The 20,490-nt window shown below is 35.6% G+C and overlaps 1 protein-coding gene, 1 long non-coding RNA gene and 1 pseudogene across 3 annotated transcripts in view; 2 read left to right on the top strand and 1 right to left on the bottom strand.

Moving 5' to 3' along the window:
• Nucleotides 1-19,383, bottom strand: part of LOC143238440 (uncharacterized) — a 180,418-nt pseudogene extending 161,035 nt beyond the window's left edge. The window contains exon 1 of the transcript XR_013020581.1: nucleotides 18,209-19,383. The product of XR_013020581.1 is annotated as an uncharacterized LOC143238440 (transcript). The remainder of the gene's footprint in view (nucleotides 1-18,208) is intronic.
• On the top strand, nucleotides 9,999-12,044 carry LOC143239899 (uncharacterized). The gene is made up of 4 exons (XM_076481519.1): nucleotides 9,999-10,068; nucleotides 11,004-11,156; nucleotides 11,701-11,930; nucleotides 12,017-12,044. The coding sequence occupies exons 1-4, from the start codon at nucleotides 10,051-10,053 to the stop codon at nucleotides 12,042-12,044; spliced, it is 429 nt and encodes a 142-aa protein (XP_076337634.1). The 5' UTR covers nucleotides 9,999-10,050.
• On the top strand, nucleotides 12,126-13,146 carry LOC143238567 (uncharacterized). The gene is made up of 2 exons (XR_013020649.1): nucleotides 12,126-12,223; nucleotides 13,028-13,146. It is a non-coding gene; the product is annotated as an uncharacterized LOC143238567 (long non-coding RNA).
• Nucleotides 19,384-20,490: the final 1,107 nt, after the last annotated feature.

The following is a 20,490-nucleotide window of genomic DNA, read 5'->3' as shown; positions in this document are numbered from 1 at the left end:
TTACATATCAATCTGTTTAAGCAGCTTGGGATTGCACTAGAAATACATTCACTATCTTAGTCAACCATCAACATCTATGAAACAAATTCACATTATAAACTTCAATAAATGAAATAAAACTGAGTAAGTCATCTTGTGAGATACTGTGTAATATAGTCCAAAACAACATCTGCCATTAGCTGAGTAAATGATCTGGATCAGTTTGATAACAGAAATAAAACAACACCCGCCATCAGTTGAGAAAACGATCTAAACCAGATTATAGTACGTTTTTCTAAGATATGTGGGGAAATATGGTTGACAACAATAACTCGTTTTCTTTTCTTAATGTGGAGAAAGTTATAGATTGGATCTAGAAATAATTTTCCCAACGTTTCATTAAGTTATACAGAAACGTGTATTTTAACTTCAGTAGTATGACTGTAGGAGGCATATTGTAGTTATTGATCAGAATAGACTTGTGTTTCAAGTCTACCATAATCTGAAATCGTAAATAAAGAATAGATGGAAAGTGTGTTCTATCTAACAACTTTTGTTCAGTGCAATGTCTTCTCTGTAATATTATAATCACCAAGTTTTAAATCTAATGTATCATAAGTCAACAATATAAGTTTAACAGTCGTTACTAATAGAATACACGATATTAAACCCAGATGTTTCTTAGTTCTTAGAAGACGCGCTGTTCGACCGAGATGTTTCTTAGTGTCTGTAACACACACTGTTAAACCAAGATGTTTCCTAGTGCTTAGAACACTAAGTGTCAGAGAGATGTTTCTTAGTATCTAAAACACGCGCTTTTAGACTGATATATTCCTTAGTGCCTACAGTATATACAGCTAGGCCCACACGTTTATTAGTGTCTAGAACACCCTCTGTCAAACTGATATATTTCTTAGTATCATAAGATGTCTACGCAACCTTCGCCCCTATTCTTAATCCAAAAGTTGCTATCCAAGCATTTCCGCGTATATCACGCATCTATTTGCTAACTATAAAACATTTCTGCTCAGTTTTCAAAACTAAGATTAGATCATTTTATTTGTACAACACAGAGAACCTATTGCTAAGCAGCGTGCTTCACAAAGAACAAACAGTAACTGTCTTCACTGTCTTACAAAAATATAGTAATGATATACGTTGTAAGCAGTATTATAAAACTCGGTTCTTATCCCCGCCCTATTAGCTAAGCAGAACGTCTGGTAATTTAAAACAAACAATTGGGCACAATAGAGATAGCCCATTCTGTAGTTTTGTGGTTAGCAACTAATAAACAAGTTGTCGTTGTTCGATGAATTGGGTTAGCGGAATTTTATTTCTCAATTTTTTTTTATTGTTCAGAGGTAACTGTGAACGCGGAATTCCTCTTTCTGTTCCTTATCAACTTTGTATGTTACCTTGACTACCAGCATTACTTGTTAGCGGAATTCCACTTTCTGTTCCTTATCAACTTTGTATGTTACCTGGACTACCAGCATTACTTGTTACCTTGACTACCAGCATTACTTGTTACCTTGACTACCAGCATTACTTGTTACCTTGAATACAAACGATACAAACTGTTCACCACTTATTACATCAGAATCATGGACCAAAGCATTATTAATGGTTGAAATATAGTTTAACAAATTGATCACCCTGGACATTCATGTTGTTGTGTGTAACCTTCAATGAAAACATTGCCATTGATTAGAAAGGAAAAACCGAAACTAAAATCAATCTGTCTTTATCATTAAACTAGTCCTAACGTAGCTATCTGATGTTTTCAATGCTGAGATTGCGTAGAAATTTGGAGATTATTTTTGCTGTGTTTCAAATAATGCATAAAAGTACATTGCGTTTATATACTTATATTTATGAGACATTTAGATGTTTAACACCGTAAAAACTATTCCTTACGATATGAACTTTGAGTTTTCGTTTGTTTTTTGAATTTCGCGCAAAGCCACACGAGGGCTATCTGCGCTGGCTGTTCTTAATTTAGCACTGTATGATTAGAGGGAAGGCAGCTAGTCGTCACTACCCACCGCCAACTCTTGGGCTACTCTTTTACCAACAAACAGTTATATTGACCGTTACTTATAATGCTCACACGGCTGAAAGGACGAGCATGTTTTGTGTGACGGGAATCCGAATCCGTGACCCTCAGATTGCGAGTCGAGCCCCCCTAACCAGCAGGCCATGCCGTGCTCTGAGTTTTTGTAAAATCATACCTTACGTATAACATCGTCATTTACGTCTATTCTTTAAAACATTTTTCCCTCGGTGGGTCTACAGTAAGTGTACGTATTCATAGCCCTAAAAATCCAATACTTGATTCACGATACTTAAGAATAATATTTAAAATGTTTATTTCCGCATAGTGGAGCGCCCCTAGTGATGGGTAACGAAATAACTGTAGTAGTCTACTAAAGCTTGGCATTCAGATAACTTCATATAATTTCATACGCTTTGTTAATAAATGTGAAAATTAAAATAATTATTTTGTATAATGGTATAAAACAATAGCGTATATGTTAACTTTTCGAGGTTTAAACATAAAACATGCATGTATTATATGCTCGACATTCTCTGCTTCTCAACTGAAATACAAAAACCAATAAAATCAGATGTTACAAGCAGAACACTCGACTTAGTTTTTATTGAGTATTTGTTTCTATTGCCACTTACAACGGTCATGACAGTTATGTGAGCTCTAGCACGTCACATTTCAACATATGATGTATAAATTAGGTTTACTTTCAACAAATCATATACAAAGCAGGTTACATTCCAATACATGATTTATAAAGCAGCTTACATTCCAACACATGATGTATAAAGCAGGTTACATTCCAATACATGATTTATAAAGCAGCTTACATTCCAACACATGATGTATAAAGCAGGTTACATTCCAATACATGATTTATAAAGCAGCTTACATTCCAACACATGATGTATAAAGCAGGTTACATTCCGACACATGATGTATAAAGCAGGTTACATTCCAACACATGATGTAGGTAACAGGCTACCTTCTAACACATGATATAGAAAGTAGAATACCTTCCAACACATGACGTAGAAAACAGGTTACATTCCAACACATGATATAGAAAGCAGGTTACCTTCCAACACATTATATAGAAAGCAGATTACATTCCAACGCATGATGTTAAAAGCAGGTTAACTTCCAACACATGATGTAGAAAGCAGGATATTACGACTTTTGTGATATGACTTCTATTCTTACTTCGAATAGGGAATCTTGTCTAAGTATATCATGAATCACCAGGGAACATGTATTGATAAATTACAATAGACACTTAAGTGAGTACGTTTCAACCTTGAGTGGTGGTTATAAATGATTCTCAGTTCCACCTGGAGCTACAAACGTTTTACCAATTTAACCAATATTTATTTTTAACAGTAACTGATAGCTTCAAGAAGTAAGAACAAGAGAAGCGTGTAATTTCCTTATCAGTGATCTGTCGTCATGACGTATGACAGAGAAATATGTTCTTGTTACTATCACTTTTGAAGAAATAATATATTGTGACAACAGCAGGATACTGACTGAGTGAAGTATCTTAATAGATGAAAACAATGGACAAATCATTCTTTCTCTGCGCTGCTCATCGGATATATAATAGATTTCATGCAATGTTCATGAGTTATATTTATGAGTTAGTTTTATATTATAGCTTGTAAAAATATTTTATTTACATTGTCCGTGAGTTTTAGAGCACTTCATGAGTGGAGTGTTCAGCGGATGCATTATAGATCTGCAACTCTGCGCTATTAATGTGTTGTAGGACACTTTATCTGCACTTTTCATGGTTTGTAGGACAGTTTATTTACAGGGGCTTTCGGAGAGTTGTTGATATTAACCGTTGGTTGTAGAATGATGGTGTATTAGTCATTATAAACTTAAGAAATTATTAGAAGAATATTCTAATCCAAATATTTAGCCTAAATTATGGATCCTCTGATATTAAAATCCACACTAGTGGCATTATTGTGTCTGTCTTTACTAATTATAATAATAAGAGATTTTAAATACACTAATATCTATAAAGAAAAATTTATAGACGTAAAAGAATTAAGAAATATTGATAAAGCCTGATAAAGGAAATAATGTGAATGTTACTAACAAATCCAGTTAGAACTTAAAGGTGGAAAACTTTATGGGTGACTTTATTAGATTCAGTGAATTGGAAGCTGACTGTATAAAAACTAGAGAAAATAAATTGCAGAAGGATACGTTAAAATATTTTTTAAAAAGTGATAATTTTGTGACAAGATGATCGTATTTACAAAAGTAACTTTAAAATATAGAAAAACTGTTTAAATGAAAAAAAAATTCTTAAAACATCATTGACAACATCATACGTTATTACTTGAGGGAAGTCAATGTATATAAACAACTAAGTTAAAATGTTCTAAAACAAATATTAATTATTAGTGATAAACGAACTACGTAACTCTGTGAATTATAATATATCAGATCTACCATTAGTTGACTTAAAACGCGAGTCAGGAAACATCTGTTACTAATTAGAATCTCTATCACAAAACTACGTTTCGTTTAAACATACATAGCAAATAAAGGGCACATCTTTACACATTCAAATCACATCCCATTTCCAGACATCGGTCACCAATACCGAGTTTTGTATGACAAACTGTAACGACTTAAAATGCATGTTACTCCACAAGCATCATAAGATTATAAGACATCAGAATTGAGGAAACAAAGACAACTGTACGCTTCACAATTTTTTTTTCATATTTTACAACCACAGTCTTGCTTCAAGGACCAAATAAATTTAACCTCCTCACATCTCACCCCAACTGCCTCAGGGTGAACGTCAGGATTACCGGTTCTTTGGTTAAACATGTGTATACAAGCTATTTCAGTTTTTACCTAATGATGCCTGCACTAGAGACACCATGGTCGTAATAAATGAAATATTTGTGAGACGTACAATTGCCTTTGTTTCAGTTAATTCTGAAATTTTAGAGTTCTACCGGGTACCGACGGTTTCAGGTTTTAATTATACAAGACCTCACCTAATCCAAAGCAACTAGTTTATCCCACCAGCGTCAAATTTCTCCCGGTGTATTCTCATGACGTCAAATTATAGCAAGGTTTTTTTATTTTTTGTAAAGGTGTACGAAATATTTGATATTGATAAATTCTTATATTTATTTGAACACTATTGTAAATATTAACCGTCAGAGGGTGCAGAACTAAACTACTTCAAGTTTAAGCAAATGACGAGCCTAAAGATATATTACGACAAACGTTTATTAATGACGTTCATAAATTGAGGACTGTGGATATCGGTTACCGTTCTTCGATACAATTTCATATGTAGAAGATAACTTCCAAGGGTCAGTTTTACACACCCAAGGTCACAGAAGTTATGGGAGATGCCTACATATAATGCGGTATAATTTCCGCTTCTAGTTTCATCTTATATAGAAACTGGCATGTTGTCTTAGATGTGTGGTTGGATTTCTTTGTTGCGATGGAGCCATAGTGGTTAAGCGGTAACTCTGAGGTTTCACTCGCTAAAAGCCTAGTTTTGATATTCATTGTTGGCACAATATTTTGTTTTGTTTTGTTTTGAATTTCGCGCAAAGCTACACGAGGGCTCCCTAATTTTGCAATGTAAGACTAGAAGAGAGGCAATTAGTCAACACCAACAACCGCCAACTTTTGGGCTTTTCTTTTACCAACGAATAGTGGGATTGACCACAACTTTATAACGCCCCATGGCTAAAAGGGCGAGCATGTTTGTTGTGATGGAAGTTCGAACCCGTGACCCTCAGATTGCGAGTCAAGCACTCTAACCACCTGACCATGCTGGGGCGAAAGGTGTTAGTGTGTAGGATGATGTTACAAACGGGGCAACATTGTACTAGTATATACACTCTTCCTGTTTTTTCAAAAGTAGCTTCAAAAACGAGCGTTTTAGCCCAATTTTAAAGATCGGGAATATTTTACAGTCAGTGAAACCAATTCTTCTTAAAATTGACAAAAGAGAGGGGAACAGAAAAACTATAATGAAACGTTTTTGATACACACGTAGCTGCTTAGAGAAATGTCGGAAGTTCCAGGTTCACATCAGTGCCAAATTAGCATCGAAATAAGATATGAAAATTGTACTGTTACATATGCCTAGCTTGCATTTTTTATATAAGATATATATAAATATAATTTAAGCAAATCTTTAAGTTTCTTTTTATCTAAGGCCTAACCATGGCCTAGTCATTGGAGCGCTCGAGTTTCCTTAGATCTGAGGACGTTACAATGTTACAGTCAAACCCGCTTAGCGTTGATAAAAATAGCCCAAGAACTGGTGTTGGATGTGTTCACTAGCTGAGTTTCCTCTTGTCTATAACTTCAAAATTAGAGGAAGCTAGGGCAAAAACCTCTCCAGTAGCTTTGCCCAAAATTCAACAAAAACATTTCTTCAGAAGAGACAAGTTACTGCAGATTTAGTTAAATAATTAAATATTCGTTATATACCATATTTATCGAGTTTCCCTCACTAAAAGTAAAATAAACTGCGCCAATTTTCTGCAACATGATTTACCATTTAGCAGACATTCAGGTTTGTTTGTTTTTGAATTTCGCGCAAAGCTACTCGAGGACTATCTGCGCTAGCTGTCCCTAATTTAACAGTGTAAGACTGGAGGGAAGGGAGCTAATTATCACCACCCACCGCCAACTCTTGGGCTACTCTTTTACCAACGGATAGTGGGATTGACCGTTACATTATAACGCCCTCACGGCTGAAAGGGCGAGCATGTTTGGTGCGATCGGGACTCGAATCCGCGACCATCAGATTACGAGTCGAACGCCTTAATCCACCTGGCCCACATTCAGGTGTATTCTCTATCAATACGTAATTAGTAAGTAAAGTTTATATAAATCGGATATTGAATATTTAAGAAACGTATACATTGGAATATATAAACTCAGGCATGTGGGTTTTCCACCGAACTCTTGGGCCAGTAAAGAACGACCTGTAATAGACTGTTGTTAGGATTACTTTGGTCTAAGGCTATCGGCCATTACTCGTTGGTTTGTTTAGGATATTCGCCTGGAGGCTGTCTCTTTTATTCCTAATTTTTAGGGAACATCATCCATCAACTTTGGCGTAACTACAAAATATTCCCTCTCACCCCCACCTTCCACATGAAAAGTTATTAGGTCCCCTACATTTATTCCTCTTGTCGGCAATTCTTAATTTTATCAGTCATCCCAGCCACCAGCACTTCGGGCTTATACTTACGTAATGGCCATCACTTACTCCTGGACTACACTGATCAAATAATTTGATTTTTACTACTTAACAATTATAACGTCCTCACTGCCCCAAAGTGTAGAACGTTATTTTACGGTAACAGGAGGCGCGTCATTAACTCTAGGATCCACAGTCCGGCACAGATTTGACCACTTCAGCCCTCTATAAAGAAAAACTGATTAATGAAAAATACCTGTTTAAGAATTTAAGTAATATAAATGTAGATATGTAACTTGTCATATAGTTTAATTGTTAAATGTTTAAGGTTAAAGTTTCGTGATTTAACTCTCCTAGATTTAAATAATGCCAAAATGAATTTAAAAAAAAAAATTTGATTTTTATTAATTGTCTCAACAAACGCAAATTGAATTCAGAAATTAGTAATTCAAAAACAAAAATCGTGGTGTAATAACACTTAGATTAATATATTTCCTTCTACCGAATACTGAACTAAGTTAAGGTTTATTAACCCTAAAAAGGTTATCTTAACAAGTCCTCGGTTTCACACGATACCACAGATCCTTAATTCAACCACATGCCTCAAGCTGTAAATATTTAATTACACATAACGTTCGAGTAGCTTGATTAAATTTGGTGTCCCATTACACTAACAATCCTGACGCACTTCGGAGATGAACAGTCGGAAATTACGTTTCTAATGCAACGTTTAAGCTAAGTAAGTTGGGTAAACAATGCCCGAGACGTTGATGGTGATTGGGGTGTTCATAAACCTACTACATCATATTGACCTAAGAATTTTAATGAGCATCGTTTTTAAATATAATTATCGAGTGACTCGACAGGAGAGCAATGAGAGAATGCTTGTAAAAATATTTTCAGTGCTATAAAAACATATTGACGTAAATGTATAACATCTTTGAAACATCTTTATTTTAACCTGTTGCTGGTCTAAGTAATAAAGATGTGCTAGTATATGGCAAAGAATAAAAATAAAAGCATTATAACAGTCAGTAATCTCCTTCAAACTTCTCTTAACACATTGGCTCTCAAGCCTGTTTTGCTGATACTTTCTAGGGTCCAACTGGTAAAAATGACTATTTTGCAATTACTTTTTAAGGAAGAGTATATATGTAGCTGTTGTGTTCCAGTCAATAAGGGTCCTTTTTAAAAGAAAACAGAGTACGACTCACCGGTGGGTCTTACTGGAAGACTATAATCATCCATCGGTGGGTTGTGTGGGAGCCAACGCGTTACATTTAAACTCTCGTCTTAGGGTTTTATTAATACTTAGTTAATGAAGTGACGAGTAACAAAAGATAAAAAACGAATCTTGACTCTTCTACTAGTAATTAAACATGTTGTCTGTTTGTTTGTTTTGATTTTGATTTCGCGCAAAGCTACACGAGGGCTATCTCCTAATTTAGCAGTGTAAGACTAGAGGGAAGGTAGCTAGTCATCACTACCCACCGCCAACTCTTGGGCTACTCTTCTAACGAATAGTGGGATTGACCGTAACATTATAACGCCCTTACAGCTAAAAGAGCGAGCATGTTTGGTGTGACGGGGATTCGAACCCGCGACCCTCAGATTACGAGTCGAGTGCCTCAACCCACCTGGCCATGCCAGGCCAACATGTTGTCTTTTCTACAAACAGTTCAGAGAACGTGCACATAATTAAGTCTACTCCTGAAAGAAAAAAAAAATCAGGCAGGTAGAATAGAGAAACCTCATTTATCAAAAAACCTAAACGATCATCAATGTATGTTACTAAACCTTATTAAATCCTGTGTTAATAATAAATAAAAATCATTACGCTTTAATTGAAATAGCATACATCTGTTTGGCTGATGTTCAGCTATAAATTAATAAAGTGACATTATCGTCCTATTCAGGTCATGACAGACTGGCCTCAGATTCTAACAGACAAAACAATCCAACATGTTTATCATATAATAATGATAGTTATTGAATAGTTTTTTTCTTGGAAAAGTTTGCTTGAAAGTGATGTGTAATCTGTCTTGTAACAAACAAAACTTTTTTAAAAGATGTAGAGCCAGGCATAACATGAACTGTGAATCCAAGGATACCATGTTCGTTTTCCGTTGATTCAAAAAACTTTCCGCGTTTGGGGAACGTTAATGTAATATAAGAATTTGTTGGTTTCGAATTTCGTGCACAGATACTATGTCGGGGGTCATCTGCGCAAGCAATGTCTCAATGTCAAGCGATAAGCCAGAGAGAGCGGGAAAAACAGCTAGCCAACAACACTCACCGTCAACTTTTAAGCTACTCCTTCGTGCAAAAATTCTAAAACACGCTGTATGAGATAAAACAATGAACAAACTGTAAATAAATAAACAGAATTTTGTTCTATATAAAAAACTGAATTGAAATTAAAATTCCTCGATGTCATCATTACAGACAACAAGTAAAGACAAAGTGTTCATTAAAGACAGTTTAATCATTAATGTACCTTCGGACCTACTGTTCTATGTAAAGTAGTAACCCGTTTAGATAAACCTGATTTATTGTGCGAAAAAATCCAATGATATTTAATTTTTTGTCTTTCTCTGACCTACAAATCAAGCATGAATCTTCCAGAAAATTCATCCATGAGTGTGATTCGAAATAAATTTTGGCTTCGTTTGGCAGAATAACAGGTTTTTCTTAGAAAATGCGTGACTTATTTTCCATTAAATGAGGTATAAATATAAGGACTGTTCTTTATCTCAAGAAGAACGAGTTGCAACCATCTGATAACGTTAAAGAAGAAACGTGGAGTTTATAGAATATGAGAATTAAGATTCAGGTAAGACAAAAGGGAGGTGATTTACATTTCAAATTTATTACCTTTTCTTTTTGAATGTATACTATTGTAATTTTATGTCTAGCTTCGCTTGTTTTAGAACATAGCCACATTGAGCTATCTGCTGTGTCCTTTTACCAACGTCTCAATAGAAAAACTTATGTTTGGTATGGGTAATCAATTCAGTATTCGAGTCCAGTTATCTTACAGTTTTCAAATAATTCAAAACACGTGTTCATCTCAAGTGTTCCCCTATACAGCGCTTACAGTGCTAAAATTTGGGGTTCGATTCCCCTCAGTAGACACAGCAGATTGCCCATTGTGACTTTGTCCGAAAAACTTGCTTGCTTCTGAAATGTTATTTTTTTGTACCATAAATTATAGACACATTTAGTTGAAAAGTTAATTTGATTTAGAATTTTGACACAAAACTACTAGCTTTCAAATTCCGAAATTTCAACTTCTTGGAGCTGGTGGAATGACCGTTAGCTTACCTATTGTCTTATTGGACGATTAAACTAATCAATTATATACACCTACTTTTGTTTAAAAAAACAACACTAAAGACCCTACCAGGTTGTTTCACAACCACACTCATACAAAAGAAATTATAGAACTAATTTAACACTTTATAGTTGTGTGTTTCTTTGTATTATTGGTGTTTGAACATTGTCATCTCACAACAACTAACCTTAAATAACCTAAGTGTGGAAATAAGTGTTATTGATTTTACACATTAATCGTTCGATATTATTAAGTACGGATATTGCTTGACCAACTGTGACTGTGTTGTGGCGAATACAAAACTTGACACCAAATATATTCATGTATATTCAAGCAATAAAAACCTTTTACATCAGATGTCCACAAATGGATCAGGCACTGCGTAGATCAAAATTAATTTCTAAAGATAAACACGTTATGGGCTTGTGTTTCAGGACTTCTTACTGTTGGCTCTACTGGTCACTGTGTATGGGAAGCCAGTAGACAAGGTCGCAGACGACTTACAAGCTGAAGCCACGAGATATGGTGGCTCCGGAGGTGGTGGCCCTGGAGGTGGTGGCTTGGGAGGCGGAGGAATCACTCTTGGAGTAAGTAATACACTGTTTAATATATTTCTAACGTTCAACGACTCTTGTATCTTTCCCTCGCTTTCTTTATTTGTTAACTATATTGGGAAACTAGACCTAACTGCCTTTAAGCAAGAAGTCTGTAAAACCTCTGTGTACTTTCTTGGTGTAGCTTTATAAAACAGTATTTATTTTAAAAGGATTAGCAGTATTAGTGTATTTAACGTCTAATGATCGTTCGCAGGTTTGTTCAATATATTGTAACTATACGTGTAACAAGGTTTCATATTCGTGGTGTATGTATGTTAAGAGTCGTATCATTTCGTGATTACGAGAAACCCAGTTTATTTTGGTAAAAGAGTTGATACTTATACCAGCCGTCCTGAGATACAGACGTATTATTTGTTTCAATAGAAGCGAAGTATCTCATCTATAAGTGGTGTTACAGTAGTATAGGTTATTGATAGTAATCGAAGAGTTGGTATAATTTAGTTTCTTGATCCTACGTAAACAATAAAGAAGACAAGTGAAAATAATGAACTTATATGTTATGCACGTATTTCAGGTTGCTACTGTAGGCCTAGGAGGACTTGGCGGTGGAGGCGGACTCGGTGGAGGAGGTGGATTTGGGGGCGGACTCGGTGGAGGAGGTGGATTTGGGGGCGGACTCGGTGGTGGTGGTGGATTTGGAGGAGGGCTCGGTGGTGGAGGTGGATTTGGAGGAGGGCTCGGTGGTGGAGGCGGACTTGGTGGTGGAGGCGGATTTGGTGGTGGCCAGACAATTATTGCTGTTCCGTTAAGATTACAACTGGGTGGTGGTGGCGGATTTGGAGGAGGACTCGGTGGTGGTGGTGGATTTGGAGGAGGGCTCGGTGGTGGAGGTGGAGTTGGAAGAGGACTCGGTGGTAGAGGTGGATTTGGAGGAGGACTTGGTGGTGGAGGTGGATTTGGAGGCGGAGTTGGTGGTGGAGGCGGACTTGGTGGTGGCCAGACAATCATTGGTGTTCCGCTAAGATTACAACTGGGTGGTGGTGGTGGAGGTGGAGGTAGAGGTAGAGGTGGAGGCTACCGCGTGTGGTGGGACTAAGGTACTTTATATTTTATCAATCATTTACACGGGTAGCTAATATAACATTTTTATTTTGTAATTTCAAAAGCAAGTAAAATCTTAGTTTCAAAGAAATGGACACTGGATTCTTGTACAAGTATTTCATGCCGAAAAGCTATCATACAAGGCTGTTATCGTCCGTGAATAACACTAATTTATTCTGAAGTACGGTAAATAAGTCAAGTAATCAAGGTTCAATACGAAATTTAAGAGCAGTTTGGTTCAATGTTGTTTAAGATGTTTTATAGCGAGTAATGTGATGTTTCTGATTGACAAACACAACCGAAGTTATCAATTCAAGTTTGTTACTTCTTGTAGGTTGTCTATCACACCGAGTTGTATTTGTTATTAAAATTATTTTTCGCGCTGATTTCTTTGTTTTTAATTTTGCGCAAAGTTACACGAGGGTTATCTGCGCTAGCTGTCCCTAATTTAGCAGTGTAAGACAAGAGGGAAGGCAGCTAGTCATCACCACCCACCGCCAACTCTTGGGCTACTCTTTAACCAACGAAAAGTTGGATTGACCATAACTTTATAACGCCCCCACGGCTAAAAGGGTGAGCATGTTTGGTGTGAAGGGGATTCGAAACCCGCGATTCTCAAATTACGAATCGAGTGCCTTAACCACTTGACCATGCCGGGCCTAACTTTGGAAGTACCCACACAGTAATAATTAGCATTTTACGTAGTTCTGTTGAATATATAAAAATTAACTCTTTCGATAGCGCATGCGTGTTCTGTAATTTTACAGTTTATTAATATATTGTTCCGTTTTTGTTTTCAGAACGGATTCTTAAAAACGTCACCTCCAGACAAAAAAGGTTACATACTACCAGAACTTCTGATCTCTTATTGACTGTAATCTTTACTAGACGATGAAATAAACCGTTCTTATTATTTGAACATATCATGGAAATTTATTGTTCTCTTACATAACAACAAATAAAATATGACTATTTACATAATTAACATACAAACTTATACCGCTAATAATCGTATATTACTTAATGTTCAACTAATTCGGGTCTATAATCCAATAAATTACGTAATGTATAACCAGTACACTGAGTTGTTAGTTGTTCCTAATACCGGAAAGAATTTCATCACTAAGCTTATACCTTGGTTCCAAATTAAGGGGTTATATAACCTTGATCCATATAAACAGGTTGTATCACAAACTATATAATATCCGTTCGATATGAAAAGTTTACGTAACTGTGTTCCAAACGGAATAGGTCCATTTAAACAGGTTGTTTGATATAAACGATTTCCATAACATTGTTATTAATATTGATCCATATAAACAGGTTGCACTATTAATTTATAATTTTTGTCCTATATGACTAGATTATGCAGATTACGTTAGTGAGCTAAGCTGAATCCATATGAACAGTTTGAGTCACTAGGCTTATAAGTTTGAGTCTGTTTGAACGGGTTATATAAGATGGTTAAGAAGCTTAACACTTTTGAGTAGGTCATATTCCAAGTTTATAAATTTGGTTCGATATAAAACATATAGATAATTAGGCTAGGAATCTGTTTGTGTGTTGAGCAGGTTGCATCAATACATCCTCGTTCGCCTTCAATGAATGGTTGATACCTTATGTTAAAAGACTGTCGAATAAGCTAATTGGTAAGTCACTTGGAATCCACAATGTTAAACAGTCGTGGTGAAACGGCATATGTCAGATAGGTACATGTAACATTTTCTAACGTTGCATAGGCTGTGTTATGTCACCGAGAACAGGTTTTTTTTTTTTTTTTTTTTAGCGGAAGGTGTTTAACAGCAGTTTCTGATGCAAAACGTTCACTAAATCATATCATAAAGACATTTCCACATAAAGAATGTTGAATTTCCCAGGTAAGGATATCGCTTGTATTTTATGACCTTGGAAAACAAAGAAATACGGATTAAAATAAAACACCAGGAAAATTGGTAGACACCTGGACTACCAGTGTACACCAGGAATATTGGTAGACACCTGGACGAACAGTGTACACCAGAACTATTAGTGGGCACCAAGACTGTTGGTGGATACCAGGAATATTAGCGAGCACCAGGACTATTGGGGAATCAGGACAGTTGGGGGGCACCAGTACTGTTGTACAAGGGGGTAAATCCCTTCTTCTTTCAACTCAAATTTTCCAACTTTACACCTGGCTTACATCGTTTCCCTGAAACTCATCTCAGTACACTATACCAAATGTGTTTAGAAACACCAATCAACAAAAAGTGGAAGCAATACAGACACACCTATTGTAGAGATTTGTGAACATATAGCTTCATTGCACTAAAACCTCGCACTTTGCGTAATAGAAGTGACAGTCAGATCCCACTATACGATTAAAGTGTTCTAAAAACTGTTGATGTTCAGTTTTAGCTAGTTGTCTTTCTTCTAATCTATGAGCTCAAACTTAGCTCTGGTTAGCTTTGCGCGAATATCAGAAACAAACAAGCTATCTGTAAAGACCCCCATATCTGTTATCTGACCCATCGTTAACCAAGATCATTCTGTTTAACGTACAAAGTGACTTCGCCAATTTACATTATAAAAAGATTATTTCTAACCGTACTGAACACCAGAAAAAATAAAACGAATATTAAGAATAATAATAGCATTTCTTAACAGCAGTTGAGAAAGTAAAGTGAATTTAATTGTAATTGGTTAAATGGCTCTAATAACATAGTCGTTAAAGTAATGGTGGTAGTAACGGAAGCAACACTGTTGATACGGATATCACAACAATAAGATATCACCATGAAAACAGCATTCTTATCATCTGTACAAATAACACGTGAAAAAAAAAAAAAGGGGTGAATAACTGAGATTACTTACACAGCTTATCGGGTTTAATTTTAAAAGACATCCACATGGGAGGACTTCGCGAGTACCATTTATGGCTACGTGTTCGTCTTGCCATCAAAATCTTCAGTCAAACTGGAATATATGAGCATACAGAGTTTGGAAACTATAATGCTGATTATTACAGGAATTTTAGAGTCATGGGGAGAAACCAAAGAAACTGATTAAATAATTTAAAAAATATATTCAACGATCTCCATACTCGAATATTTGATGTATATCATTGTAATGGACACTAATTCATAACTTCAAAACATATCCCATAATTCCTCAATCCTCTTCATCGTCTTCAGTGATAGAAGAATTAGTACAAAGGACGGAGAAACTCGAGCCCTTACCAATAGAGTTTTAATTATTCGTTGACGTCCGACGAAAGGACTCGCCATGGCCAGGTGGTTAAGGCACTCGACTCGTAATCAGAGGGTCAAGGGTTCTAATCCCCGTCACACCAAACATGATCGTCCTTTTAGCCATGGGGCATTACAATGTTACGATCAATCACACTATTCGTTGGTAAAAAGAGTAGCGCAAGAGTTGCAGCGAGTGGTGTGATGACTAGCTGCCTTCTCTCTAGACTTACGTTGCTAAATTAGGGCAGATAACCCTCGAGTAACTTTGCGCGAAATTCGAGAACAACAATTTCCGAAGAAATATTTTTGTTACACGTTTCATGGTATGATGCTTATTTCCATATCATTTATTATAAACCTCTATGTATCCAGAAAGGCATTAAGAAGGTTTAGCCAGTTTCGGTTATTTATGAACTTTGCTGACACCAAATTTATGTTGAAACAGACACAGAGAATACAAGCACATGGTGCATATTTTCTAAAACGTATGTAAACCTCCAAAGTTACGAGAAGTGAAAAAATGATATAATTGTTTGTTTGTTTTTTTTAGCAAAGCCACATCGGATTCTCTGCTAAGTTTACCGAGGATAATTTAATCAGTTTTAAAGCTAACAATCACACTATACGGATATCGTTACTGGAAGAATAATAAGAAAACAGTGGGGTGTGAACATTGTAAGATGACAAAAAAGCTTCATCCCTATATACGTTAGATTCTCTTTGGAGTGGTTCAGCATGGTCAAGTGGTTAGGGATTTCGATTCGTAATCTGAGGGTCATGGGTTCGAATCCCTACCACACCAAACATATTCGCTCTTTCATCCATGGGGACGTTATAATGTGACGGTCAATCCCACTATTCGTTGGTAAAATAGTAGCCATAGAGTTGGCGGTTGGTGGTAATAACTAGCTGCCTTCCCTCTAGTCTTACACTGCTAAATTAGTGACGACTAGAATACATAACTCTTGAGTAGCTTTGCGCGAAATTTAAAAACAAACTCTTTGGAATACAAAAATGTTTCTCCTTAGAAAGTCAAATACCCTGATAATTAATCGTGAAGAAGATATAGATAGATAACAAAATATTTCCTCTGAAACTTAGTGAGAGAATAAAAAGAGAAAAAACACAAGAACATCCCGTAAGAAAAATTTTCGGTAATAATTTACTTTCATCAAAAGACATGTTAAATCACTCCTAATCTACGTCAAACATGCTACTTGAGATTTAATAAAGGCGTCTAAACCTTTCAGAAATCTATTTATTCTTCATAACTTTAAAATAATTTATTTATTTCAGCTTAACGAACCATAGATGTCACTGAAAACGTGACGGAAGTTTAATGAAATCGTTTCTTAATTACTGCAAGACTGTGTATAATAATTAAACATATGTTTATAATAAGCTTTGACTTTATTTTAAAAATACTAATATTCTGTTGTAGTAAATACTGGTTAATGGAGGGTCTGAATGATCATATAGTATAGTGTTTGTTTACAGTTGTCTTGTGTGAAAACAACAAAATGTGTGGTTTAGTGTTTGTTTACAGTTGTCTTGTGTGAAAACTACAAAATGTGTGGTTTAGTTTACAGTTGTCTTGTGTGAAAACTACCAATCCTCTGGCACCTGACAACTATTCAAACACTAATAAAATATAGTAGTAAGTGGCTCATATACCCAATCTTTAACCTCCTTCGAAGTCTTGGGGAAGTATTATGTGGCCCAGAAGCCTTATCATTTTTTAACTTACCTTTTTTTTTCTCTTTGTTTCCATTGTTAACTGTTCAACTGCTGAAACGCAGGATGAAGTCCTCCAGACGAATACAGCGCGCGTGGTTTTACGTTAAAACAAAAAGGAATGCCATAAGCTAACAATAAATAAGCTACTGTCTAATTTAAATGCTTTTGTGTTAACTGTTAAGCCTCTTCCCTATTTTTACAATAGTCCGTCGTTTCTTTTTGAACTGGTACAACAATGTAGCATTTATTGTATGATTAATAGTTTGTGTTTACTGTGTTTGATTAAAAATGTCAATGAGACAACCATAAATTCTGAAACCTTCATAATCTAACTCAAACCTAGAGACAGCTTGTGACAATCTTATATTAAAATAAATGTTAAAACGTTAGTAAGGGTTTATTATTTCAGTAAATTGCTAGGGGTATCCGTAAAGATTTGTTCCCCAGTGGTACAGCAATACGTCTTCAGACTTATAACGATAGAAACTGTGTTTCGATACCCATGGTGGGCAGAGTACTGAAAGTCCATCGTGTAGGTTTGGGCTTAACTAAAACAGTTTAAATTGAATTGAAATTGTATCGACTTACTTGTATTTTATATTCAGAAACGACAACATCAGTGTCTACGTTTTACTGACGATATGTTTGTGATTAAGAACCAACATCCAGTGGGTCGGATCTGCTCTTGTTGAAGTGGATGTCACCAGACTCTCGTGCATTAATGAAATTGATCCAGTTTCATATAACTTGTACAGAAAACAAACAATAATTAAATCCCACAAAAATAGGGTTAAACTAATTCGATTCTAGTGTAATAATGTAGCTCATTAAGAGAAAGGCCCAAACTAAAGTGGTCTGGTTTTGGTTTCGTTTGAAACACAAAGCTACGCAATGGGTTATCTGTGATATACCCACCATTGGTATCAAGACCAGGTTTTTTAACGTATAAGCCTTCGAAGTAACAAAGATATAGTGCCATAAAAATATTCGAACGAAGTATCAAAGGCTACTTACCATACTTCTTCGGAGCTTAGATAGAAGATCATTCATATTAGGATGCTGACAGCAAGCCATTTTTCTAGAGTCTCACAAGGCAGTCCACCTGTCTGTAAGTCTACTTTATTCTGATTTTGTGAGATAATTAGTCAACGGACCCGGTTTACGCAGTAAATCGTCACTAGATACGTCATGAAGTGATTTCTGGAAAACTATCAGCTGTTCCCGAACATCTGTTGAGAAAGTGGGCATCGAATGTTAGGATTCAATTATCACCCATCTTGTCCAGCTGACGTATAATCCTCGTTGTTTTAAAAACATAACATAGATATATAATTTTGAAACGCCTGAATTTGTGCAAACAAACTAATTGTGTGTTACTGAACACAAAGCTATAGAATGGGTCATCTGTGATGTGATCATCACGAGTATCGAAACTCGGATTCTACCGTTTTCATACCATTAGTGAACGTAAACAACCCGATTTCTGTAAGATAACAAGCAAACGAAAAGGCACGTTTAGTTCATAATCATTCTTTGTTGTTGTTTTTTAGACTAGTAATAACGTTTTGAGGATCTCCAGTTCTGAGAAGACACTTTTAATGTTATTTTACTGGTGACAGCTATTGATAAATATCTCCGTTTAGTGAAGTGCGTTTTCCTGGCTATAGCGATGTTCGATCGCTGCTTTAGTCAAGTTTATTGTATATCATTTCTCTTACATGATATAAAGTTTTAGTCAAGCTCATTGTCTGAATATATATCGTTTATGTTACATGAGCATAAATTTCCTTCGTGGCAACCCTTCCAATCAAATACGTTTTCCATTTTCTAGCTAATTTTCTCAAAAAATTAAAAAGTTTAGTAAAGAAAATGAAAACTTCTGAAAATATGTGTTTTCGTTCACCGTTGTCTGCTTCTCAGATGTCACTTTAGAAACCTGCGTCATTCACTGTTGACTGCTTCTCAGGTGTTGCTGTTTTAATCTGTATCGTTCCCAAACAGCACTTTTTGAAGACATATTCAAGACTAAGTCTTGGCAGAAACAGGGATTATATTCTGAAATGGGATCAAACCGTGAATTAGTGGTTTTAGATATTAACTGTTCGTGGTAACATCTTCGTGTATTCGATTCACGTGACACTAAAGAAGTATATTTTGTTTTTTCTTGAGGGGTCGTTTCTTTTCTACATCAGTACCCTGGACAAGAAATAAACGGATATTTTTATTTAAATAACTTATAGTGTATATACATGATAAAGTTATGACGTAATATTAAATAGTTAAGTGGAGATGGGATAGTGATAGTTTTTATAGTTGATTATTTCGTTATCAACTTACCGTTTAATTATTATTATTTTATTGTTTACTTAAACCATTAAACATTATAACACATCACATGCACATCCTAATACTACGATCTTAGTTCTATAGATAGTAAGTAAAAGTATGTTGTTAGTATGACTTAGTCTAATGACCTTCGTATATACGTGTTATTCTCGAGAAAATGTATACTTAGAAAAATCTCACAACTGTGGTCGGAAGGTTTTTTTTTGCTTTCTCTCCAACTTACTCTTCTCTGATTTGTGAAAAGACCTATTGATGATGCAGTAACGTTCAGGATTTATTACAAAAGACTGCTCATTACGTCAGTTACCTTTATCATAGTGAATGGCCACCTGTAGGTGAAAGTAGGTAAACTTGTGAGCCACAAAGTCTTATCGTTGATGGCCACAGTCTTAACGTAAATAATAATCATGTATTGAAAACCAGATGCATCAACTGTTGTAATATTCACATCCGGTTGAGGTAGATGTGCACTGGTTGATGTTTTCGCCTACCTCATGAAGGCTTAGTTTGTTAATTAGGAATACAGTAGGCAGCAACGAAATCCCACAGGAGTCAAATTCAGGATTACTCGAGGAGAGTGAGGAGGTTTCAAACCAGATGTCCAGATCTGGCTAGACAAGAAGTGTGGAGACACTAGTAATGTATGAAAAGAAAAGATATGTTTACTTCTCTGTCTTCAAATTTTCTTTAAAAGAAATAATTTTAAATTTGCATTTTAATGAAACTTCGGTGGCGTAGAATCATACTTTGAGAGCACTAAGTGAGAATACGATGTATACTATTATCAAATAGAAAATCAGAAACTCGGTAGGTGAAGTTTCAAACACTCAAAGACCACGCCCTCTTCTCTCGGATACACTAATGAGAGTGGAGTAAACTGTTTTAATTCGAATACTGAAGTGTAACTGGACAATATGAGAGAAAGATTAAAGCTCGTAAGTGCATTTTAT

Source organism: Tachypleus tridentatus, chromosome 13 (genome assembly GCF_004210375.1).
Source record: "Tachypleus tridentatus isolate NWPU-2018 chromosome 13, ASM421037v1, whole genome shotgun sequence".
Lineage (NCBI taxonomy): Eukaryota > Metazoa > Arthropoda > Merostomata > Xiphosura > Limulidae > Tachypleus > Tachypleus tridentatus.
The sequence above is the reverse complement of the archived record's forward strand: the minus strand, read 5'-3'. Positions and strand labels throughout refer to the sequence as shown.